The sequence below is a fragment of the Beta vulgaris genome, chromosome 3, assembly GCF_026745355.1.
Source record: "Beta vulgaris subsp. vulgaris cultivar EL10 chromosome 3, EL10.2, whole genome shotgun sequence".
NCBI classification, from domain to species: Eukaryota; Viridiplantae; Streptophyta; class Magnoliopsida; order Caryophyllales; family Amaranthaceae; genus Beta; species Beta vulgaris.
In genome coordinates this window covers 11,331,601-11,359,327 of record NC_079204.1, presented here as the reverse complement: position 1 = coordinate 11,359,327, position 27,727 = coordinate 11,331,601, and the positions used below count along the sequence as shown (strand labels likewise).

Below are 27,727 nucleotides of genomic sequence, written 5' to 3'. Positions count from 1 at the left end.
ATGGGGGGGGGGTTAGGGGGTGTTGGGTGGGGGCAGGGGAGAGACGGGTGGCTGTGTGGGTAGGAAAAAAAATCAAGAAAAATAATAACGGAGGATGATAGGATAAGAGAAAGAAAATTCCGAGGTTTAGAATGTTACAAATGGAGGATGGTGGGAGGAGAGAAAAAGTTTTGAGGCTCATCAATTGAGGATGATGGGTGGACATAAAGAAAAATTGAGGGGAGAGAGAGAGGAAAATCTAATGGCATTAGGGTTTTGTCTATACTCTATAGTAAGGGTATTTTAAAACCCAAACACAAACCTCAAGAGTATTTGAGGAATTACATATTTACACCAAACCTCAGGGGTACCTGAGGAAATTATCCTTGTTGAACCATAAAATGACGTTTTTTAAGAATTGAGCACAAGGTTAGTCTACAAATATCTTTGAGAATTAATTGAGATGATCTATGCTATTATCAATTGAGTCATAACCAATAGTGAAATCATCCATGAACACTTCAATGAATTTTTGAATATAATCTAAAAAGATGCTTACCATACATCTCTGAAAAGTATAGCCCAAAAGGCATTCACCCGTAGGCAAAAGTACCATACGAGCACATGAAAGTTATTTTAACCTGATCATATCCGGAGTTGTAGCAACCCACATAGTCGACGTAACCATTAAGAAAACAGTAATAATCATGATCAGCAAGACGTTCACCCATTTGATCAATAAAAATGTAAGAAAATGATTTTTTCGAGTCATGGAATTTGATATTCTATAATCTACACAAACCCTCAGCCCGCTTTGCGCTCGAGTATAAACCAAATCTCCCTTGTCATTTTCTACCATGGTCACCCCGACTTTTTCAGAACTACTTGTACAGGGTTGACCCAAGGACTGTCAAAGTTTCATGTGCTGGTATGGTTTGACTCGTTGTATTAGCTGGTTTAACTAGTTGATTGTGTTAACTAATTTGACTAGCAAATAGAATCTTTTCTTTAAAATTTATTTCACTCTATTTAATTAATAGAATATTGGCAAAAGTTAGGGTTCCATTAGTTTCTCCCGTGATTTCAAATAGAAACAACAAAACAACATGAAGGAAGTAATAACATAATGCAATATTTTGAATATATAAAAATCAAGTTTCCCAAAGAAAAAATAAAAATAATTCAAGTTTTCTTTATTACAAATAAAAGGAAAATTGCTTAAAGAGTACTTATTTGGAAAAGAAATTAAAAAAAAAAACATTTCCACATTCAAACCTCAAAAGACGCAAAATTTCAAGGCGAGAGAAAAGAGAAAAGAAAAAAAAGCCCTCTTCTTCAACACCTCCTCCACTCCTCCCCAACACACAATCAAAAAAAGACATTCCTCTACTTCCCCACCTTCAAAACCACCACAAAACACAACCACACTCACCCCCAAAAAAACTACATCAAAAATCAAACAAACCCATCAAAAAATCCCAAAAATGGGGAAAGATTTAAGCGATGATCAAGTAACTTCAATGAAGGAAGCATTCACCCTTTTTGACACAGACAACGACGGCAAAATCGCACCTTCTGAACTGGGAATTCTGATGCGTTCTTTAGGTGGTAATCCAACACAAGCCCAACTTAAAGACATAATTTCTCAAGAAAAATTAACATCAGCCTTTGATTTCAACAGATTCTTAGATCTCATGTCAAAATACCTTAAACCTGAACCTTTTGATCGTCAACTTCGTGATGCATTCAAAGTTCTTGATAAAGAAGGAACTGGGTTTGTTGCTGTTACGGATCTGAGGCATATTCTTACTAGTATTGGTGAAAAACTTGAGCCTGCTGAATTTGATGAGTGGATTCGTGAAGTTGAGGTTGGATCTGATGGTAGAATTAAGTATGAGGATTTTATTGCTAGGATGGTTGCTAAGTGAGGTATATTATCTTTTGTTTGATCTGTTTTTTGTTTGTTAAGTTTTTTTTATGATTTGATTCTATTATATTATGATGTTTTTGTAAGCTTTGTATTATAATTGGGTGCGGGAATTTTATGTTATGATGATTGAGATGATTAATTGGAGGAATTTTGGAGTGTGCTTGTTGTTGATGGTTTATTGTTTGAAAATTGGAATGATGATGTAGTCTGTACAATGTGGGTAATATTGATTACTGTGGTAATATATATATGTATGAAAGGTGCATTTTTGGGGAATATTTGGGATGATGGTCTAACATTTTTATTTTGGTTTGTAGTTTCTGGGGTTGCAATACATATTAGAGCCAATTTTGTCCTGTTATGTTTCTGGTATTGCAAGAAGAGGGAAATGTTATGTGGGAATATGAGGTTATGTTCATAGCTTTGAGCTGATGGAAATTGTTAAGAACTTATATCACCGGAGATAAGAAGTGTTACATCGGAACTTATATCATCGTTTAGAACATTACGAAGAGTTGTTGCTATTTACTTCCTCTGTTTACTTTGAATTGCAACATGGGAGGATTCATGGGGATTGAGGAGAGGAGAGATATAGATAGAGAGATAACATGAGGGATCCATGTGATGAACAGGGAGATGGAGTCATGGAGAGAACTCAATACCAAATAAAGTTATATTGCAAATAAATTGAGACTTCCTGAAAAGGGAAGTGTTGTAATTTTAAGTAAATGGAGGAAGTATTCAATTAGCGAAAGGTTTATTTTTAGTCGGCTCCGAGAGAGTATTTGATAATAGATATGGTTTTGGTTATTATCTGCATTTGTGTTAGGGTAGAGACAGCCGTAGGGAGTAGCTTTAGTGCTCTTATTGTTGATCTGAAGGTGGTCCTCAGCTGTGCAATTGGGGACGATATAAGTTATATGGGAGTTTTCATATAAATAGCATGTCGCAGTGATTGGATTCTATTTCCCTTCTTTCCTATTACAGCCAAGGGATCTAGATATAAGTCAGTCATAAAATAACTGCTGAAATTGGTGAGATTAGTTATGCAATTCATTGCCTTCGATATTTGAAAAGATTTCTTTATATTGTCTAGTTCATCTCATAGTGTTGTATGTGGCCTTTAGTCTCATGGAGCCCCAGAGGTTTTGGAAGGGCTAAGCTTCTACCTACCGAGTGACAAAGTGTCTGTAAACTCTGAGAAAAGAAGTTGTGCATGTTGAAGGTGACTGACATGCTTTTCTGGGTTGCAGAAGCTGAACAAATTGGTTTAGGGATGTATAATTAAACACTTGGATATGTTTGATTGTATCCCATATGATATCTTTGGAAGCTGTTGGAATGGACTAAATGGATTTATCTTGGGAGATACGTATGATATCCTTGGGAGCAGTTGGAATGGAGTTATCATGGGAGATATTCCTCTCTTTTTAAAATACATGTCTTTGAAGGTTAATGCTCTTGGATTAAAAGATCAACAACATGTTATTGGTATATTAAACCAATGATTAATCTTGGGAGTTACTGCATTGATTTTTCAAAGTGATCAACAATATAATTTTGCTATTGTAAACTAATGAGTAATATTACAATATATTCTAATCCAACAAGTTTATATGAAAATTTTATTTACCTGTATTTTTGGATGGGTGGGTGTTTGTCTTTCCAAAAAGGTTATGCTTAGATTTAGTTTTGAAGAGAAAATGGCTGTCATTGGGTTATAGCCGGGGAATTGAAATCTCTGATCCACTATTTGTGCCTACATGTTTCTTCTTATTATTATGTTGGGGAATCAGTCAGGATAGTCTGTGTCTTTTAAGGGACACAAAGAACTTCAGAACCATTGTGTAGATTTAATTTTTATAGCGTTGTTAGTCCTTACATACTTCTTCATGAGCAAGTACCAGGCTATGAGGTTGTGAATGAATGTTGGAGGTTCTTAGATGAATCAAGACGGATCAAGATGATAGTGTGGGAAACTAACGTAACAATAGCTATGGCTCCTATTTCCTTTTTTTCCCCTTTTTTTTTTTTGTTTTGGGGGAAGGTGGAGGGAACTGGGAAGACAATGCTTCTATTCTGCGAGATTTTAAGTTCTTTAGATTTCTTGATTAATTTGTTGCTGGGTTTACTCCCCCTCCCCCGGAAAAAAATTGAAAAACACCTCACTTGAAACGGCGATAGTGTCGTGCTATATGAAACATAATATTATTTATTATGGCAAATAGTGTAATTATATGATCCACATACTCAAAATTTTCATCGTTATTCTCGGACACTTGCTGGTGGACTTCTCTACTGTACTTAAGCGGCAAGCTCTAATCTCATTTCCTCAACTTTGCAGGGTGAAGTAAAAAGATCTCATTAAGTCCAGTCCATTTGTTTGGACTTCCTTTATGACTTAGTACTATGTTTCTTGCTTTCCTATTTCCTGCCTAAATTTTTGCATTAGCCTCAACGTTTGGATTTGTAAGTAGTATCTTCTGCAAAATAGTGACTAAATTCCTGTTCCCTTTTGCTTTAATTGCTCCCATATATTGTGTGATTTTGTCAATGCCACCCAAGCAGTTCTCTTAGTATCTTAATTTTACCCTATTCTTTTTGGTGTATGGAGACTGGAAAGCAATAAACAATAGTGATAGACAAGATTCAATCCAAGGTCTTGGCTAGGTACTATCTTCACAAGACTTTACCAACTAAGTTCATTAGCATCCACTATTTGAGTTTGCCTTATAAGTGGTTCGTATATGTCTTTGTCACTTTGTGCTATGTGCTAACACGAGTCATTTTTGTTCTAGACACTAATTCTTATGATTTGCCAGCACCATGTATAAAAGCATAGATGGAGATGTTTTTTTGGCTCATACAGACACTGTAAAACTATTTTCTTGTAGAGCTCAATTTTTGTGTCTCTCCATTACATCTTTGTTTCACTGTCAATGTATCCTAATTTAATCGGGCTTTCTTTTCTTTACGCAGGTGATCCATGGAGTTGTTGGCTTTTGTTTTGCGGAAAGAGGTGGCAAGAATATTAACCTTGTCTTGTCCGGTTGTTGGATCCAGTTTAGTAGTTTGCAACCTCTAGCTGTTTTTCTTTACGAAACAGTTACATTACCTCTAGATTTCCCTTCTTTATCGTCAATTTGAAGTTTGTGTTTGCCTGACAAATTGTGTTTGTATTTGAAGGATTCGCGATTTGTCTCAAATTATCATTTGTTAACATTTCTAATGCCCTTTTGGTTAACTCGTGTGTAGCCTAATGATGTAAGAAAGCCAGAAAAAAATGACCTTGGACTATGCTATATTGTTATTGGAATTTTATATTGTTGGTTCTCCCTCGGATTACGTTAAACTCGTCTAAGAGGAGCATCTATTTTTTTGTTGCATATATCCTCACACTTGAGAACAGAATAATAGGGATTAAGAAATTGATTAGTCTTTTTGTGTCAAATTTACAATATATAGTTAAAGGGCAAACTTACAATAGTGTTAAAGGGGGTGGAATCGACCAAAAAAAATCATCTATGAAATTATAGCATCACTACCAGTCTACCACCCCCAATTGTAGGAGCTTTGTTGGATGGGTTGTCTATCCCTCTCTTCCTCACCATTGTCTTTGTTCGTCTTGGATGTCGGATGGTGTCTATGGCTGCCTGCCTGCCTCCAACATTGGCTGGTGTGGCGCAGTGGCGGTGTGTGACACACTGTCATTTTTATGTTGTTTGAGCATCCAGCGTATGGCAGAATTTGGGTTGTTTCATGACAAATTTTCGGACTTCTCTTCTATCAAATGAAGCAAATATTGCACTTGTGTTATTTTGAATCAGGTAGAATACCAATGATTAGGAATCCTCTTCCTTGATCATTTATCATTGTTATTGTTTACTTGACCTTCTTTAATCAATATTAGCGGGCTAGAACTCGTTGGATTTGGACAACAGATTTTGACCTGAACATGGATGGCTAAGATATACTTCCTCCGTTTCTTTTTAAGTGACACATTTGCATAGTGTTTACTATTCACAGTTTAAATTTTAATTAGCTTTGGTGATTTACATTTTAGGAAAAACATAGTCATGTAGGATCTTGTTAGATTCGTCTGAATATGAATTTTTTTAATATCAACATTTTATAATTTTTACTTATTAATAATTAAAGATATTAATGATTAAAATAATGCATTGGCAAACGTGAAAACAAGAAATGTGTCACTTAAAAATAAACGGAGGTTAATATTTATTATTGAATATTGTAGTCTTATGTCCAAATAATGTTTACCACCTGACTCCTGAATTTTTGCATGTGGCCGGTTAGAGCAACTCCAATGGTGAACATTAGGGACTTGCTAGCAAATAAATAAAAAGTTAAGCAATTAGCCCAACCATTGGAGTGAGTAGCTAGAATTTCATTTGCTAGCCAATGTAGCTTAACTAAGCCAATTGGCTTGAGCTAAAATTGTGGGCCCATGTGGGATTTTGGTGAACAATTTCTATATTTTTCTCTATAAAAAAAACTATCTTACTTCAAGTGGGACCTACTTATATTGGCTAACCATTGGGGGAGTTTTGGCTTAAAGTGGAGTTAGCTAGAAAAATCTATGTGGTACTCTAAGCCAATTTTCATTTTGCTCTACCATTGGAGTTGCTCTTATATTGCCTTGGCGATTGCCCAGATGTTATGCGCCATTTCTTAAATACTTTACACATTATCATTTACATTGAAGTAAAATAAAAAAAAACATGTATCACTTATATATCTAAGATTGTCCAAACAACAGAGATGATTTGATCAATGACTAAGCCATCTGTCGTTGAACCTTCTTTTTTGACATCGTCGAATTATTTTTTTAAGGTAAGAAGAAAGCACCCTAACTGGATCAAACCTTGCATAGGTCAATTCGATCTGAGTTTGAAGGCAAGGTTTCTTGGGAGTAGGGGGGAATGGTAAGGGAAAATCAGCACCTTCAAAGTGCCTCTAATGAAATTTGATCCCACAATTTCAAGGTTGTAAGATACAAACCAAACTACTAAACTAAATACTACTTGGTTGTCGTTGAAATTGATGCAGTAAAAAATCACAAATTTTATAGCTTTATAGACAACATGAGTATTGTTCCAAGTCCGAGTAATTAATGAAGTTGATCTATAATTGACATCTTCATTTCCTGAATTATTATTTTTTGTAAAGCACTATTAAGAGCTAAAAATCACTAGTAAATTATTACAAATATTAGTGTATGTATTCAATAATATTTGATGGACTTTTCCAGTATCCACTGAAACAATAATTAAAACTAATAAATTATTATTGTTCCAAATCATTTTGGCAAATATTTGAAAATATTTTAGTCAATTTTTTTTAGGGACGAATCGAACCGACATATATTTTAGTCATATTGTCCCAACACTAATATGTACTTCTATAACTCAATTTTATGTGAAAGCTTTTATAATAAAACAATTCTTTTGGAACATTCTCAAATAATGTAAAGCAATTTATAGATCAATCGATCATCAAAAAGAGATATGCATGACAAATTGTGTTAGCATTGGAAAACAATATTCAATTTCATTATAGAAAAATACAGATACAATCATCTTTTTATATTTGCTATGGATGGAACAATATCCACATATATAGTATAAATACTTCCAATTACCTTCCATAAATAGTTATTTTAACTACTTTTTCTGTATGTAAAACTAGTCTTATTATAAGGTGGTGAAGACGGCGGTGAGTTAGCATTCTTGCGCACATACTTCCTCGCCCATACATGCTTACCATTGATCGAGAACTTTGATCTACCTTGCCCACTAAGAATTACTTCCATCGTATTTGCATCTCGCACTACAAGCTTCGCATATAAAGGTTGTTCGTTTTCACCAACTTCTTGCATATATAGTGTCTCAATAATATCTCCAAATGACCTAATCATCGGGAAAAAAAATTATATTGAAAAAACAAGATATATTAATCATGTACGGATATATTTAATCATGTATAAATATATATAATCATATACGGATGCAACAATTTATTAGTTAAGTTATGAAGTTCGGAAAGTACTACCTTGAGTAAAAAATAAATTAATAGATGTAATAATCACGTTTATACTATAAGTTCATTAAAGTAAATTAAAAAGAAATGAAATGCATGAAGTGTTACTAGTCATTGAATAAACGCAAGTATAGAAAATAGAACACAAACAATATATATTTAGATATTAAATCAATTAACTTTCGAAGTATGTAATAGAATGTGAGAAAAAATACCTATTGAAAAATTCGTGCAATTCGGTTTCAGAAATAGGATAGCCTTTGGAAAATGTTAAGAAAATAGTCCTTTCACTTGAAGGAATATTTTGCATCTCTTCAACCATTGAAATCCGAGAATTCTCACTTACTCGCAATTGTGCAATAAATTGATCGATTATATCCCCTTGCAAGCCTTGTGTCTGGGTCTCTGAAATGTAATTAGAATTATTAGACACACCCTTAATTGGAGGCATAGGACCATTATTTGTAGCACTAAAACCACCACTCCCTTGTAAAGAACAATGACTAGACACATCAAAATGACCTTTCAAGGGTACACTAAAATCCCCAACCCTAAGACTAGGAGGATAGTTAACGAAACCCCCTAGATCATCCCCTAAATTATGATCACCACGACCACGACCATGACCACGACCATGATCACCAATAACACCAACATTAGGACGACCATGTGTAACACTAGATGCGTAAGAAGACTCAAGGGGATACTCATGAAGGTGATTAACCGGGTCTGGTGTACACATCATAAGAAATTGGATAAAGTCTTGGAATGCCCTAATACAAATTTGTTGGATAATAGTACCTACTCCAAGTAAAACAATAATACGATTCTCATGAAAAAACCTAAGGTTCACTCCATCCCTATGCTTCCCCACGATGCTTTGCACCATGGGGACGGCGTCAGTCGTATAAAACCATTCATGGGACTCCGCTGCCCTAAGGCATAGGAGAGTCTCCTCAATCAAAGCCTCGAACACGGTGTCGGGATATGTGAGGATGGTGACAACGTACTGAGCCATGTTCAGCCGTTCTAGCCACAACCAAAGTGCCGCGGCTTGCATGGCTACAGAAGGCTCACGTCTTAAGTTCAAGACTAACCTAGAGAAGAGTTGCCGATCAATGTTGTGAAAGGCAAAAAATTCTTCTTGTGTGATTTCTGATGAGGAAGAAGAAGCAGCCATTTTTTTTTTGTTGGTTATTAACTTTCTTTTGTTTTTTTTTTGATGTTGTAAGAAATATTATTTTACAGGGTTTATATGAACAAGTGAAAAGGTGCGAGTTTAGATGAAGAGGTTTCATTATAATTGAGTATTGTATGATATGTGATATCAACAAATATGGAAGTGAATCTGTTTACTTTCTATAAATGTTTTGAGGATTCAGGGTAGATGCAATGCAACAATTCAGTATTTTAATTTTTAACTATTTATTTCACCCCTCTAAAGGAAATATTCAAACGTTTTAATTCTTAATAGGAAGCGGTTCATAGAATTTTTTTTTTCTTGAATATACAATTCTGTTAATTATATAATTTTCTCCAAGAGAGACACTGTCGGGTTGATTAGGGAAAGAAATACTCAATATGAAATACTCAAATCAAATTAAACTTGAAATGGGTTAATTACTTGAATTTTGTAAATCGTTTGTGTTTGTCTTCTACAAAAGTTATTAAAAGAGACGGTCTAGTTTTAATATAAAAGTAGACCTAGTCACTAAATGAATTAAACTAGTCACCGAAAGAAATTATCGTAGTCACTATTGGGCTAATTCTTTTTTTAATATTGGGCTTATTATTGCCTAATTTTAATTTAAAAGTAGGCGGTCTCTTACAAGACAAACTCTTTCTTCTATTGGGGGAGTGGGATTAAACGATGATTATGATTGCAACTTTTCTTGATTACTTGTGAGGGTTTTGTGATTAATTAGTGTTTTCTTACATCGTTGTGAATTGAAGAGTTTTAATGAATGAGTGAGGATGAGACAATCTGATGATTGTTGTTATCAGCATTGAAGGATGATGGAGGTTGGTAGCCGACGTCTCCATCTTTCATATTTCATTGTGTGTGATCTTGTCTTAGGGTCTATTCTGTTCAACTTACTTTAACTTATATAAGATCTTATAAGATTAGATAAGATCAGATAAGATAAACTAAGATAAGATAAGATGTTATGTTAACTTATCTTCACTCATTTCAGAAAAAATAAGATAAGATCAAACCAGATAATATCCTATATGATAAGATAAGATAAGACAAAATAAGTTGAACAGAACATACCTTAAAAAATGACCTACCACGTCCTTTATATATGGGAGAGCAAGAAGAATACACCAATCCCTAGAAAGATATTACAACCATCTAGGAAACAGACAAAACAGTTTTAATATTAACATGTGATAGGCACATGTTTATATAATACCATACACCAGTATTGCTGTAGCGTACTTAGCTAAATTACTAGGATTCTTCTTATATACTTTACACTCCCTCTCAAGATGTGAGAAAGGAACTAATCACTCCCATCTTGCTGAGAAGTCTGCTGTGTTGATGAACTTGGGAGAGCCTTTGTTAGCACATTTGTAATCCGCTCCTTAGAAGGTATATAGGAAGTCTGTATAGTACCCTGATTCACCTTTTCTTTGATGAAGTGACAATCCACTTCTATGTGTTTTGTCCTTTTATGATAGACTGGATAAACAGCTATGGATAAAGCTGCTTGATTGTCACACTTCAAAGCTACAGCTAGCATTGCTTTGAGCCCAAGGTCTTTAAGAAGAGTCATGAGCCAAGTTACTTCACAAGTAGTAAGAGCCATGACCCTATACTCAGCTTCTTCTGAAGATTTAGCCAGTACACTATGCTTCTTACTCTTCCAGGATATAGGTGAAGCGCTTAGAAGAACACGATATCCAGTAGTGGACCTTCTAGAGAGTGGACAAGAGGCCCAAACTGAGTCACAGAAAGCAGTATGCTTAGTTGTGTTGCTGGCTAGCAGAATTCCTTGTTCTAGACATTGCTTTATATACATTTAAGAGCCCTCATAACTGCCTACATGTGTATAGAAGTGGGTTGTTGCATAAATTGACTTAGAAGCTAAACAAAGAAGGTAATATTAGGCCTGAAAATAGACAAATAAATCAGTTGACCAACCAATCTTCTATATGCATGAGGGTTGATAATAGGTGTTCCCTTGTCTGGCTCAAGCTTCATGTGAGCATCTAGGGGAAACAATCTTACTCACCATATTGGCAAAATGTTCACCAGCACATGTTGTAACTATAGGGGTGGCTTCTGCTGCTTGAGTTGGATTGGTTTGGGTGTGAGAGGTGACAAAGTCATTAGCCAGGTGGGAGTTTTATTCTGTCTACTGGATCTTCTAAGGGTACGTGGTTCAGGAGGTAGAATTTGAGTATTTGGAGGTGGATTTGTGTTTGGTGTTGTGTTTGTTTCATCTGTGAGAGGGATATCATAGGTGGCTGAATGGTTTGTGAGGTCTGAGGCTTGTAGTTCAGTGTAAGGTGTGAGCCGAGTCATATCAATGGGTAAAGGGTGCATAAAGTTGTGTGATTGGTTAGTTTCCTTTGGAGATATTTTCATAGAACTTAACATCCTTGGAGACAAATTGTTGCTCGGTGAGAAGATTTTTAACTTTGTATCCCTTTTGAGTTGTAGGGTACCCCAAGAAGATGCAGGGAACAAATTTAGAGCTGAACTTGTCCTTGTGTATGTTTAGGTTTTAAACCATGGCAACGCACCCAAAGGACCTAAGTTGAGAGTAGTTAAGGCAGTTGCTTAAACATCATTTCATAAGGTGTCTTATGATTTAAGACATTAGAGGGTAGCCTGTTGATAATATATGCAGTTGTTAAAACACAATCACCCCAATAAGCTAAGGGTATACTTGCTCCAAACCTAAGAGCCTTGCTTATCTCAAGTAAGTGTAATTGTTTTCTTTCAAACTGATTTTGAGCATAAGCACAAAAATTCTTAATTGTTGCAAAAGAGGTCAGATTTATACTTGAGAAAATGCACCCAGGTTGCTCTAGTATAATCATCCATAATTGTCATGAAAAATATGTATTTTCTTCTATAAGGTACTTTATAAGATCCCTAGATATCTAAGTGGATTAAGTCAGATGGTCCTGGCACTGTGGTGCTGCTATTAGGAAAAGGAAATTTTGTGAGCTTAGCTATAGGTTAGGATAAACAAGTTTCATGAGAGCCATCTTTAACATATTATCTAAGAGCATGTATATGTTTCATTACATCTATAGAAGTATGTCCTAGTCTAACATGCCAGACAGAGTAGTTAGACAAATTTGCATTCATAGAAACAAATTGATTACATGCTTTACTGTCATCAATAACATCATAAGATCGATGAGTAGTCAATTACATCAACATGACATTGTTTAGCAACAACATATACATTTGATTTAGTTAGTTGGCTAACAAATGCCTTAGGATTGATAATAGTGTTTTTGAGCTTGTTTTCTTGTTTTGGGTTTGAGTTGATGAGAAGTCTTGTGTCTTGGTTGGTAAAGAGTTGTTTTTGTAGATAGTAGAGACCACCAGTGGCATTACTAAGTCCCTTAATTATCTGAGTTTGGAATCCTGCATAACACAATATTTTTTGTAAAACAGCACATAGGAGTTGTCATGCTCATTCAATTTTTGCACAGACAACAATTTTTGCTTAAACTCAGGAATATACAAAACATCCTTGAGTTTGATGCCCTTTTTTAACAAGACATCACCCATATGAGTGACATGAGCAGTCCTTCCACTAGGCAGGTTTATTTTGGGCTTATAAGATAACTTTTTCACATTGTGCAAGTTTTCAAGACTTGCAATCATATGATCCGATGTCCCTGAATAAATTATCCAAGCATCATTCATTCTCACATAATGACATGAAATCATACCTGCAAAATGGTTGTCAAGCTCATCATCAGTATCATCTCCCTTCTATGTAGCAGCATGGCTTGATCTACCTCCCAATTTCATCATCTCCTGTAACTGACGAGCAATAGCAGTTGCAAGATCAATGTTACCGCATTAGACACTCTTCTTCTCAAAATTCTCATTCTTGCCCTTGTACTGATTCCTTTTGTACTCCTAAGTTTGTTCAGCTTGCTTTCCTCCTTGCTTAGTCTTGTTGTGACTAGCAGGAAAGCCAATCTTAAACCAACATTTTTCAGCAACATGATTTGGCTTTTTACACACAGTGCAAAAGGAGAGTCATTCTTATGATACTCATTCTTGCTATACAAAGCTGTTGCAACATTTCTTCCTTCTCTTTCCCAAGAGATTCATTTTGAGACTCCTCTTGTTTTATCATAGACATTGTAGTATCCACAGTAGGCAATGGATTCATAAGCAGAATATGGCTCCTGAGAGAACCATACACAATATGGCTCTTGAGAGAACCATACACAGTAGGTCAATGGATTCTTCTTATTATTGATTACAACCTCTACATAAGCTGTAACTTCAAGAGTTACATTAGTAATTGTAGGATAGTCATTCATAGACTCTATTTCTTCCCACAAAACCCTTAAATTTCTGTAATACTCAGAAACAACTCTTTTATTATGTTTAACTTCATAAGTATTTTTGTTCAACCTATATTTCTTGCTTCCATTACTCATAGTGAACCTGTTTTTCAAGCGAAGTCATATATCTTTAGCTGATTTGATGTACATGACAGACCTTCTTATGATCTTAGCTATGTTGTCAAGAAACCAGGATGTCACCATGCTATTACTAGCTACCAAGCTTCCTTTTTCACTTGATATTCACTTGGTTTGTTCATTGTACCAGTGACAAAACCAAGTTTTCTCTTGGTTGCAAGAGAGATCTCCACAGATCTCTTCCAGGGTTTGTAATCAATGATACCTGTTAATTGAGGATCCACTTTAAGAGAGTTTAGACCATCAGAAAGGTGTAGGTACAAGGGACTATTAACCTCAATAGTTGTTTTTGAGACATTAGCACTAGCCATAGTGATTTAGGAAAGTTATTAGGCAGAATTTTTCAGCACTAACTTATACACAGAGATATAAGAGATTTTACACTGAACTAAGAACAAAGATGGAAACTTTAACTACTCAAATGCATTAAAGACGAAAATTTTCAAGCATCAGATTCTCAATTACCTCAGCAAGCTCTGATACCATGAGAGTTCTAATGAATGAGTGAGGATGAGACAATTTGATGATTGTTGTTATCAGCATTGAAGGATGCTGGAGGTTGGTAGCTGATGGCTCCACCTTTCATATTTTATTTAGAATCATGTGTCTTGTCTTACAATGACCTGCCTTGTCCCTTGTATATGGAAGACCAAGAAGAATACATCAATCCCTAGAAAGATATTACAACCATCTAGGAAACAGATAAAACAATTTTAATATTAACATGTGATAGGCACATGTTTATATAACACCAGACATCAATATTGTTGTAGCTTCTTAGATAAATTACTAGGATTCTTCTTATATCCTTTACATGAATGCTTATTGATTGTGATTTATTTCTATCTTGCTTGGTACGATTATGTGTTATGACGTGCTGTATGTTCTATTTGGATTGTGTTGTTAACGAATGTACCCTATTCATTGTGGCCTTGGGGCGGGGGGGGGGGGGGGGGTTATTTTTGTTAGTAAGTAGTGGAAGGGCTAGCAAAGAAAAAGGATACAAAATGCGAGTACAATAAATAAAAAGAAAAGTCCGATATTCAATGCAAAAACAATTAGCCGTTTTATATATACATCTATTCTATTCTATTTTGTTTTATTTTAGCGACATGGCTGAGTGGTAAGGTGGAGGACTGCAAATCCTTGGTGCTTAGTTCAAATACGGGAATATGAATTTTTATTTCTTTGTTGATGCATGCAAAGAAGTATGTATGAAATGTGCATTTTAGGCCAATACTTGGGACCATGGTCTAATATGTTGTGCTTATCATTTCAGTTAAGTTCTATTTTGTAGTTTTAGGAGGTTGTAATACGTGTTACACCGTTTAATGTGGTTACGATTTTGATTAAGTTCTAGGTTGTAGTGTTTGGAGGTTGTAATATGTGTAACGCTTTAAGTGTCAATTTCGTATTCTTCAACCTTGTATGTTGAAGTGAAAAAGATACGAACTCTCAGTCTAGTCTTATTTATTGGAAAAGATCTAATTAAAAGTTTTTGTTTAATTTATAAAGACCTATTATATTAATTTTGTTTGTTACTTTTGAGCATCTCAACATTTTTTTTTTGGCCAAAAAGTCTATTTTCCGACATTTGACCTTTTTTCCATTTATTGAGAAAGGGAGGTAAAAAAAGTCAAAATAGGGTAGTACTATTTGATGAAAAAGGGAGGAAACAAAGTCAAGGTCGGAAAAACACAAAGTTAATTATGTCCGTTTATATATGTATCCTGTAAACTTGTGTTATTCCTTTTTGCACACATGTTAAAACGTTAAACAAATTGGAAAAATAGCTTTTTGAATCGATCGAGTTGAGTTTTCTAGCTCGAGTTGTGTTTCCAGTCTAACATGCATTTAACGAGTTTAATGAGTAGTGAGCACGAGCCGAGCGGTTTTGAGTTGAGCTGAGTCCTACTCGCGGATTGACTCGCTTGATTAGCACTCCTATGAAAGTACTTAAATTATATTTTATTCTTAACTTTATTATAGTAAGAAAATAATAGTCCAAAGTCCATGAGGGCTAGGTATAAACGACCAAATTAAAATGAATAAGGTCCATTTGGCGACACTGTGCTGGAAACTAGGCCAGGTTTCCCCCAAGCATCGCCCAAAAATGTATCAACTCAAATATCTCCAAGCTTCCCAAGTCACGTCCTTTCGAAATGGCTCAAATCTTTTGAAAGATATCGGGAAGGGGTGGGAACTGCTTAGAGCCATTAGTTCTTGGGTTATCGGTAATGGAAAGTCCATAAAGTTTTGGGATAACGAGTGGCTACCTTCGAGTATTCTTAGGAGAAAGGTGGAGGGGCCTCTTAAGGAGAAGGATATGGGGAGGGTGCGTGGTGGCATATTGTATCTTAGAGGGGTGCTGGAACCTTAATACACTCTTCCTTCCCATCTCTGATCAAGAGCGTGAGCAAATTGAAAGTATTATTCTTCCCCATGGTAGTGATAAGGATGATCTCCTGACCCTGATTTCGTCACGCACAAGAGTTTCTCCCTACTCCTTATAGCTTGCCTATAAAGCCCAACTCTCGGGGAGTGGAGGGATTATCTTTTGACTGGATATGGAAAGGCACTATGGAACCTAAGATAAATTTTTTATGGCTCATGTGGTATGATAGATTACCCCAGAACTCCTTGCTTGCGATTAGATGCATAGTCCAACATTCGGACTGCTAGTTTTTCCCAGGGATGGGGGAGAATGTGAGCCATATAATGCGTGAGTGCACTGTTGCGAGGGAAGTCTAGGTTTTCTAAGCGGACCATACTAACTCCTTGATGACATGGGTCCAGGCTAACATTGCACCCAAATATGAATTTAGGCAGTTACCTTGGGGTATGATTTTCCCCTAAATTTGTCACGAGCTCTGGAAGGATCGAAACAGTAGGATTTTTCGTCAATTTGAACCCCCCTTCCCTCTCAAGTAATGTTGCACAAGGCCATGAAACATACGAGGGGGTTAAATGCTGCCACCCTTGGGCATATGGCCACTGTCAAACAATGTAATGGGTTTGTTCGTCCCAGTACAGGCCTTATGATCCACATAGATGCATCCTTTGTCTCCAAATTTCCAACCCATTGGGGTGGGAGGTGTTGTTAGAACTAATAACGGGGAGTGGGTCATGGGATTTGTTAAAAAAAGCTATGTTCGAGATGTGCTTAAGGCAAAGCTCTTGTGTATCTATGAGGGACTCTTAGTTGCGGATGTACAAAAACTTGTCAATGCTGAAATCTTTTTTGAAAACCGTATTACAGTTGAGATGGTGTGAACTGATCTAATTGGCTATGATAAATACCATGTGCTAACAAACAGGTGCAAGAATCTTCTTAGGCAGATGAAGGACCTTGGGCTTACCTACTGCAACCGGATCTTCAATAGGGTGGTGGATGGTCTAGCTAAAGTGTGTAGGACGGCGGGCGAAAGTAATAATTTACTAGGGTCTTACCCCAACTCCCAAGTTACTATGTTGAACTATATGTTAGTGATTGTATGCAACTCTTGAATGATGTTTAAGTAATCTATGGACAACCTTTTCAACACAAAAAAAAAGTTCGTGAGTTTCTTAAAGTTTATAACATAGGAGCCATGCATATTCAATTTTCCTAAATTTTATTCTTGTGAAACACCGTTAATAGCCAAAAGTAGCATGTAATCCCAAATCCATGTGTGCACATTCAATAATATAATCTTCAGCCGATTTTGTCTAGTATCTACCCGAGCAATATCTGGTCGCAGAACATACGACGATTTTACTAATGCGCAAAATAATAATCGTATTGTTACAACACTCATGCTTATAGTGTTATATGGAGTAATGAGAAAAGCTTATCGGCCGAACATTTCAGAACAAAATGGGACTCTATACATCTTTAAATTAAAATATTATGTAAACTTTGATATTTGCATCAAGGTTCAGAAAGATGAAGACAGAAGAATGGAGGAATAGTTTTTTGTATTAACTCTCTCAAAAATGATTCTATTACAAGGTTTGATATATATAGCCATAGAGAGAGAAATAAAGGACTAGGTTCCCACTATCTCCACTGTTATCCTCAGTATTCAGTACTGCAGATAATCAGTACATGATCCCAGGACATAATTAACTAAATGACAAAATAACAGTCACCTAGTACACACATAATAAAGACTACAAAACAAATCTGTAGAATTAGCTGAGCTAGGTAGTGCTGGGATGTGCTTCCTTTTCTTCACTCCTCCTCAAGCTAGGAGGGATTGGAAAGAACTCCTAGCTTGCATAGTAAATGGTTGTGTTGAGAGATGGTGAGTGGCTTGGTAAAGACATCTGCAGCTTGATCAGAGGTAGGAACATAGCTGGTAGTGATGTGCCATTCTGAGATTTTATCTCGAATGAAATGACAGTCCAGCTCCACATGCTTGGTTCTGTCATGTTGAACAGGGTTTGCAGCTATAGAGAGGGCTGCTTTGTTGTCACAATGCATGACTGTAGGTGGTAGATTTTTAAGGCCCAACTCTCTTAAGAGTTAAGAAACCCAAGTGACTTCACAGGCAGTGAGGGCCATGGCCCTGTACTCAGCTTCAGCTGAAGATCTGGCAACAACATTTTGTTTCTTGGACTTCCAAGATAGAGGAGAGGAACCCAGTAAGAGACAGAACCCTGTAGTTGACCTTCTTGTCATGGGGCAACCAGCCCAATCACTATCACAATAGGTTGTGAGTTGGGCCCCTGAGTGAGATGCCAGAAGAATACCTTGGCCTGGAGAGTTGTTGATGTATCTTAGCACCCTTTTTGCTGCCTGCATATGCACTGTAGTAGGTTTATGCATGAATTGACTGAGAATGTGGACAGCATAGGTGATGTCTGGCCTGGTGATGGTGAGGTAAATGAGCCTCCCAACTAGCTTTTGATACTCAGTCAGGTGAGGTAGAGGGTCACCCAAGTCTGCAGTGAGTTTGATGTTAGCTTCTAGTGGCAGTCTAACAGGTCTGGCTTTGTGCATGCCATATTCCTTCACCAGGTCAGTAGCATACTTCTTTTGAGAGAGAAAGAAGCCCTGATTAGACCTATCAACCTCTATACCCAGAAAATATCTCAGAGCCCCCAAGTCTTTCATGTGGAATGCTGAAGACAAATATTGCTTCACATTGGAGATGAGTGTGGTGTCATTGCCTGCTATGAGAAGGTCATCTACATAGACCAAGATGACAACAAGAGAGTGAGTTGTGGTTTTAATAAACAAGGAGTAGTCTGTTTTTGATTGAGTGAAGCCATAGTCTTTGAGAGCACTTGAGAGTTTGGCAAACCACTGCCTAGGGGCCTGTTTGAGGCCATAGAGGGATTTTTTTAGCTTGCATACTCTGTTGGACATAGGTTTGGGTGAACTAGAGCAAGTAGGATCAACTGAAACCCTACTATGTAGAGTTGTGTAGCCAGTAGGAAGAGTCATGTATACATCTTCAAACAGGTCACCATGTAAAAATGCGTTTTTTACATCCATTTGGATGATGTCCCATCCTTCAATTGTTGCTACTGCCAACAAGGACCTTACAGTGGTAAGTTTGGCTACAGGGGCAAAAGTCTCCTGGTAATCTATACCATATTGTTGCTTACAACCCATGATGACTAATCTGGCCTTGTGCCTATCTATGCTGCCATCTGGATTGTGCTTGGTTTTGAATAGCCACTTGCAACCTATAGCCTTCTTGCGTGAGGGAAGGGTGGTTATGTCCCAAGTTTCATTATGTTCAAGGGCTTGAAGTTCCTCATTCATAGCATGTACCCAGTGTGGATGCTTGACAACATCCTTAAAGTGGATGGGATCAGTGATCTGAACAATGTGAGCTAGAAAGGCTGCAAAGGTAGGTTGCAATTGAGTTATAGCTAGGTTTGCTATGTGAGTGGCAGGAGGAAGTGTGTGAGAGCGTTGAGAGGCACATACATAGTCTGCCAGCCAGGATGGTTCTTTATGAAGTCTGGTGGATCTTCTGAGTGGGGGAGGAGGTGGGACAGTAGGTGAGGGTTGTCTGGGAGGGAGGAGATGCTTGTCTAGGAGGAGAGGGTTCTCTGTGTGGGAATGTAGGAGGTGCAGTAGGTGTCTCCTCCTGTTCTGCAAAGTCCAGGTCAAAATCAAGGACTGGAGGAGTTGTATTTGATTAAGAGAGGTGTGGCATGCTCACAGGAAGAGGATGATGGTAGGGAGATTGAGATGAGTGTATGTTGTAAGGGAAGATGTCTTCACGAAATTTGACATCCCTGAAGATGAAAATCTGTTTGTTCACCAAGTTGAGAAGAGTATATCCTTTTTTGTGCATAGGATATCCTAAGAAAACACAGGGAACACCCCTGGATTGAAATTTGTCCTTGTGAGAAGTTGGATTATAGGCTAAGGCTAGGCAACCAAAAGACTTCATGAGGCTGTAGTTGGGTTTTTTGTGAAAAAGTTTCTCATAGGGTGTCTTATTGTTCACAACAGTGGATGGTAGTCTGTTGGTTATGTAAGTGGCAGTTAGAACACAGTCCCCCCAATAGCATAGTGGCAGTCCTGCTTGGAATCTGAGAGCCCTAGCCATCTCAAGAATATTTCTATGCTTTCGTTCACATCTTCCATTCTGCTGGGGTCTATCTACACATGTAGTCTGATGTGTAATTCCCAGATCTCCAAAAAATCTCTTGCAATTTACATCATCAAACTCAAGTGCATTATCTGATCTTACTATTTGCACCTGTGCCTGAAATTGATTTCTCACAAACAGTATAAACTTCCTAACAACATCATAAGCATCAGACTTAAGTTTTATGAGATTAACCCATGTAGCCCTGGAGTGGTCATCCACAATTGTTAGAAAGTACCTGTAGGACTCTCTGGTGCAGACCTTATAAGGGCCCCAGATATCAATGTGAATCAATTCAAATATAGATTTTGCACAAGACAAGCTAGCATCATATGGAAGTTTAGTAAATTTAGCAAGGGGGCAGGTCAAACATACATCATGTCTGCCATGGTTTGAATTAGTAACACAGCCAGTTTTGTAAATTCTGTTCATGGGAGCATGACCCAATCTGTTGTGCCATAAGTTACACTCATTCAACTTAACTACATTACACTTAGCATCTTTGTGCAAGATAACATTGTTAGCTACTTGTGAGTGAACTTGGTGGGCTTGATTCATTCCTGGCTTAGTGGTTTTTTCTTCACCTCCACTTCTTCTTTCTTCTGCTTCTACTAGATAAAACAATCCCCTGCTGCTTTCCTACAGCTTTAGTTGTCTGAGTAGCACAATCCTGAACAACACACAGTTCAGGGTGAAAGTTTACTCTACACTTATTGTCTTGCATAAGTTTGCTAACAGACAATAAATTATGCTGAAACTCTGGGATGTACAGGACATTCTTCATCTTCAGGTTATTTCTTAGGAACACAGTTCCAGTGTGAGATATTTCTAGGGTCTTCCCATTTGGAAGGTGAATTTTAGGTCTGCCAAGAGTAGGAACAGGATGATCTAGTTTATGAAAATCACCAGTCATGTGATCACTAGCCCCTGAGTCAACTATCCAACCTTTCATGTTTCTAGAAACAACATTACAAGAGATCATACCTGCAAAGTTGTGATCTATCTCCTCCTCAGTTTCATACCCGGATTTGGTGGTTTTTGATGTTGATGGAACAAGCTTCAGAAGTTGCTCAAGTTGGGTTGCAGTCAAGGATACACTTTCATCAATAGTCTGAGCATTTGCAGCTACTTTGTATCCTTGGTTGGGTTTGTTCCACCTTGCTGGGCCTCCTCCTTCTTTACCCTTTTGTTGTTTCTTGTAGTAGGGATGGTTCTTTGGAAAGCCAACAACTCTCCAGCATTCATCTGTAGTGTGATTTTGTCTCCCACACACAGTGCATCTACTTCCACCTTCACTTGTCTTCCTTTGAGGTTTTAAATCTCCTCCTCTGCTGTACATAGCCGAAATCTCAGGTTCATCTTTCACCCTTTTCAGTATATCTCGTTGAGCTTCTTCTTGGAGCAGGGATCCACAAGCTATCTCAACACTTGGAAGAGGAGATTGCATGAGAATCTGACTTCTCTGAGGGGAATAATCTTCATGAAGGCCATTCAGAAATTGAAACAAGTGTTGTTCCTCTTTCTGTTGGTTCATAGCTCTTATGAATTCATTCACTTCAGTGCTCATTTCAGTGATGGCAGGAAGAAGATTTAAACCTTCAATTTCTTCCCAGAGGGCATTCATTTCAGTGTAGTATTCACTCACAGATTTTTCATTCTGCTTCAGCTCATACACTTCTCTGCTGAGTTTGTATTTTCTGGCCCCATTTGTCTGAGAGAACCTTATTTCCAACTGTTTCCACACTTCTCTGGCTGTGCTTAGAAACAAGGTGGACCTTTTTATGGTCTCACTCATTGAACCCATCAGCCAGGCTATCACCATGCTGTTGCAGGTGTCCCACTGCTCAGCCTTAACAGCATCTTCAGCTTCTCTCTTCAGCACTCCAATTACAAACCCTAGTTTTCTTTTTGAGGCTAGAATGATTTCCATAGACCTCCTCCATTCCCTATAGTTAATTTCCAGGTCCAGTGAGCTTGTCAACTAGGACAGAGTTTTGTCCATCAGATGGGTGTAGGTAGAGAGGATTTTGGATGTCAGATAATTTAGCCATTTGAAACAAGAAGGTTACAAGAAAAGGTACAACTGAGAGAAGGTGTCAATGGAGGAACAAGGGAGAAAAATGAGATAACGACTCAATCAGACCAGGTGGCTCTGATACCATGTAAACTTTGATATTTGCATCAAGGTTTAGAAAGATGAAGACAGAAGAATGGAGGAATAGTTTTTTGTATTAACTCTCTCAAAAATGATTCTATTACAAGGTTTGATATATATAGCCATAGAGAGAGAAATAAAGGACAAGGTTCCCACTATCTCCACTGTTATCCTCAGTATTCAGTACTGCAGATAATCAGTACATGATCCCAGGACATAATTAACTAAATGACAAAATAACAGTCACCTAGTACACACATAATAAAGACTACAAAACAAATCTGTAGAATTAGCTGAGCTAGGTAGTGCTGGGATGTGCTTCCTTTTCTTCATAAAGCAATTAATTGAACATATATAAGACAGATGACAATTTTTGCTTGATACACACTGACGCACATAGTATTACATTTTTAGTGCATAAGAATACATGGAATCATTTATATAATTGCTATTGATGGAACAAAAACTATATAGTATACAACTTTTTGATAATATTATTCCATATTAGTTACTTTAATTATTTTTCTCCTATTTATGAAGGCTATTTATTTTTATTATAAAGTTTTTCGATAATATCCCAAGTTATATGTAGTTATTTCAATAATTTAATTCTACATATGAAGGCTATTTAATTTTATTAGAAGTAGGTGAAGATGGCGGTGAGTTAGGATTCTTGCGCACATACTTTCTCGCCCATACATGCTTACCATTGATCGAGAATTTTGATCTTCCCTGCCTACTAAGAACTACTTCCATTGCAGTTGCATCTCGCACAACAAGTCTTGCATATAAAGGTTGTTCCTTTTCACCAACTTCTTGCATATTTAGAGTTTCAATTACATCTCCAAATGACCTAATCATATAAAAGTTTAAGATGGTAATTAATTAGAGGGACAAGATATATTGAATATGTAAGAATATGTATAATCATGTATAGATACGACAAAATATTAGTAAAGTCATGAATTAAGTACAAGAAATAATACCTATTTCAGTTTCGTGCAATTCAGACTAAAAAAAAGTAGGAATTATTAGTGAAGATATACTAATCATGTAAGTATATAATAACTAAGTTCATTAAAGCAAGGAGTAATGGAATGCATGAGAAGCGACGACTTTTTAAAAATACGCGCGCATATAAGGTATAATTAATCGAAAAAGTACTAATAGAGTGCGGAAAAAAGTACCTATTAAAAAATTCGCGCAATTCTGTTTCAGAAATAGGATAGCCTTTTGAAAATGTTAAAAAAACAGTTCTTTCGCTTGGAGGAATATTCTGTATTTCCTGAAACATTGGAATCCGAGAATTATTACTCTCTCGCAATTGTGCAATGAATTGATCGACAAGATCTCCTGCTAGTCCTTGTGGTTGGATCTCTAAAACATAATTCTTATTACTAGGAACACTCTTGATCGAAGGCATAGGACCATTATTTGTAGGACTAACAACACTGACCCCTTGTAAATAACTATGATTAGACACATTAAGATGACCTTTCAACGATACACTAAAATCCCCAACCCTTAGACTAGGATAATTTTGATCGTAAATAGGCGATGAAGGGGGTTGTGCGACCGGCCTTAAACCCGTGACTCTACCATGACCATCACCAATAACGCCAACATTCGGACCACCACGACCACGACCGTCACCAATAACACCAACATTGCGACCACCACGCGCAATACCACGACCATCACCAATAACACCAACACTAAGACCACCATGACCATGATCACCAATAACACCAACATTAGGAAGACCACGAGTAACATTAGGAGTGTAAGATGACTCAAGGGGATACTCATGATAATGATTAATTATTGAGACTGGTGTATACATCATAAGGAATTTGATAAGGTCTTCGAATGCTCTAATACAAATTTTTTGGATAATATTACCTACCCCAAGTAAAACATTAATACGATTCTCATGAAAGAACCTAAGGCTAACTCCATCCCTATGATTCCCCACGATACTTTGCACCATGGGGACATCATCAGGGTAAAGCCATTCCTCGGACTCCGCCGCCTTGAGGCATAAGAGAGTCTCCTCAATCAAAGCCTCGAACGCGGTGTCGGGATATGCGAGGATGGTGACAATGTACTGAGCCATGTTGAGCCCTTCTAGCCACAACCACAAAGCTGCGGCTTGCATGGCTTCAGAAGGCTCACGTCTTAAGTTGAAGACTAACCTAGAGAAGAGTTGACGATCAATGTTGTGGAAGGAAAAAAATTCTTCTTGGGTGATTTGTAAGGAGGATGAAGAGGAAGCCATTTTTAGGTGGAGTTTTCTTTTGTTTATATTTTCTTATGATGTTAGAATTTTGAAATTTTGGCATTGTTTATATAATTTTTTTTAAAAAGATACAAGTATGAAAGTAGAGGAAAATGTTTAATTACATTTGAGTAAGGTGTGAAATGTAGTATCAACATATATGGAAGAGTATTTGTTTGTTTTCTGTGGATGTTCTGAGGATTCAAGGCTTATGTGGCATGCAACAAACTCATTATAATATTTCAAATTTTACCATACTTTTATTTCCTTCCTAATGGAAATATCTAAAGAAAGGTTTTAATTCTTAAACCTTTTTCACTTCACCTACTTTTGAATTTTTAAATAATTTTTGTTGAACGTGACATATTTTTCATGAAATGAACCTATTTTTTTTTTAACCCTTATCTATTATTTTCTCTTATATATACAATAATTTACAAATATTATTGAATTGAACTTAATTTAACTGAATATTACACCCTTCGTTTCTTTTTAATTTACTCACTTCACTTTGAAGGAGAATTAAAGAGGAAGTACAAAAGTATGAGAAAGAAACTGAAAAGTTCTATTATTTTCTCTTATATTTAGCGTCCGATTCCGCGTTTTTAGCGTCTGATTTTCGCGGACGCTAAAGGCTGACATTCTTGTTGTGTTGTGTGATTTGTAAGGAGGATGAAGAGGAAACCATTTTTGGGTGGATTTTTCTTTTGTTTATATTTTCTTATGAATTATGATGTTAGAATTTTAAAATTTTGGCATTGTTTATATAATTTTTTTAAAAGGTACAATTATAAGATGAAAGTAGAGGAAAATGTTTAATTATATTTGAGTAAGGTGTGAAATGTGGTATCAACATATATGGAAGAGTATTTGTTTGTTTTTTGAGGATTCAGGCCTTATGGCATGCAACAAACTCATTATAATATTTCAAAATTTACCATATCTTTATTTCTTTCTTAATGGAAATATCTAAAGAAAGGTTTTAATTCTTAAAGCCTTTTCACTTCACCGACTCTTCAATGAATTTTAAATTATTTTTTGTTGAATATGACGTATTTTTCATGAAATGAATCTATTCCTTTTTATCCCTTATCTATTATTTTCTCTTATATATACAATAATTTACAAATATCATTGAATTAAACTTAATTTAACTGAATATTACTCCCTCTGTTTCTTTTTAATTTACTCACTTCACTTTGAAGGAGAACCAAAGAGGAAGTACAAAAGTATGAGAGAGAAACCGAAAAGGTAAAGAGAGATCCAAAAGAGTGGGTTAAGGTATTAAAAAGTGAATGACATGGTTAATAAAAAAGAAGAGAAAGTACTCCCTCCGTTTCCTAAAGATCTTCCCTCTTTCCGTTTAAGGGTGTTTCCAAAAGATCTTCCCTCTTTTGCTTTATTCCTTATTTGGCAAAACAAATTTCCCTATTTACCCTCTCATGTCACTATCATATGGTCCACCATTACATTATTAATTCAATTTTACTCCCTTTCTCTCTCCTACTTTAACTCCTTTTTATTTGTTTATTTATCTTAACCCCTTTCTCTCTCCTACTTTACTCACACCATGCCCCACACAACTTGATTGTCCTTGGTATCTGTAGGAACAGTAAATGGGAAGATCTTTAGGAAACAGAGGGAGTAGATGTGATATGTTAGCAGCGGAAAAATAAAAAAAATAACAGTGTACAGATTAAAAAGAAATGTATGTAGATTAAAAAGAAACGGAGGAAATATTATTTTAAGATGAACTTAATACGACCTTAATTATTAGGAAGTGGTTCATAAAAAAGTCAATTTTTTATAAAGTAATCCGAGAGAGAAAGAGACTCAATGAGGAAAGAAATACTCCATATATATGCTACAAATTAAATCAAACATAAACAAACGTTATGATTTGATATTCTTTGTATAATAATTATATTAACATTTTATAAAAACAATATAATTAATTGATTGGTAATCATTTGGTTTTATTTTTAATTTACTTTACACTCCTCACGGTTTATATTTGTTGTTAGCAATTTGTTTCTAAAAAAGTATTCTTGGAGATAATATTACCTTGTTTGGACAACTAAAAAATAATTAAATGTAAAAGTTTCAAAGAACAAAAATTCTTGGTTATAACGATTACACCACAAGTAATGTGTAAAAACTCACATTCACACATGTGAAAGTAAAATATTAGTAAACCATATCTTGATCTCTCTTTTTCTTCGACACTCAAAGAAATTCCTCCTTTCTTACTCCGTTTTTTCCACCTTCTCTCTAACTCATCTCCAACCTCAATTCCCCCAAATATCAAATTCTAGGGTTTTGTTTCCTCTTCTTCGATGTCGCAGAACTCTGAATTCAATCAATGATCTCTCTCGCTCATTCTCACTTTACTCCAAGCTTAGTAATTTTGCAACGATGACAAATGATACTAACTATTATAGGCACATCAATGGCAAATGATACTAAGTATCTTAGGCGCAACAATTGCGAATTCAGTTGAAGTTTGTTCAAATTATAGGTCTTGAGTTATTTCTTTTGTTGTTAGAGTAAAACAAATAATTTTGATACAAATGAAGAATTCGACAAATTATGGTTTTCTTCTTATGATTATTTGGAGGTGGAGGAAGCTCCAACAATGAAGAGTTTAGGCGAGTTGAAAACAGGGCAACAATAACCTAAACCACGAGGAGAGAGAAAGATAGAGCAAGAACAAGAAAAGCTCCAACGAAGGAGCGACTACTTAGCTTGCAACAGCAACAGGAGGCGAAGTCTGGTGAGCAAAGGCGGTCTACTAGCGGCAAAGCCGAGCAACGGGAAAGAACAAAGACAGAGGTGCAAAGAGAGAGTAAGAATGACACCGAGAGAGGAGGTTTGGAGGCGTTAGAGCGAAAGAGTGGCAATGCTGCTGGTGCGTCGTGAGCAATGGTTTGGCGGTATGGTGGCATGGCGGTGCTGTTGATGGTGCATCTTGAGGGGTGGGAGGTGGAGTGGTGAGTGGGGTTTAGGTTTTGAGGGGGAGGAGAGGGAAATAACTTTTTAAT

General features: G+C 36.5%; 1 protein-coding gene across 1 annotated transcript; it reads left to right on the top strand.

Moving 5' to 3' along the window:
• Nucleotides 1-1,183: 1,183 nt before the first annotated feature.
• Nucleotides 1,184-5,242, top strand: LOC104888659 (probable calcium-binding protein CML13). Its single transcript, XM_010673685.3, has 2 exons — nucleotides 1,184-1,908; nucleotides 4,889-5,242. Exon 1 carries the CDS (start codon nucleotides 1,464-1,466, stop codon nucleotides 1,905-1,907), a length of 444 nt encoding a protein of 147 aa, XP_010671987.1. The 5' UTR covers nucleotides 1,184-1,463; the 3' UTR covers nucleotide 1,908; nucleotides 4,889-5,242.
• The last annotated feature ends 22,485 nt before the right edge of the window (nucleotides 5,243-27,727 follow it).

Excerpts from the sequence above, each read along its gene's own strand:
- LOC104888659 (XM_010673685.3), top strand. The coding sequence starts at position 1,464 with ATGGGGAAAGATTTAAGCGATGATCAAGTAACTTCAATGAAGGAAGCA.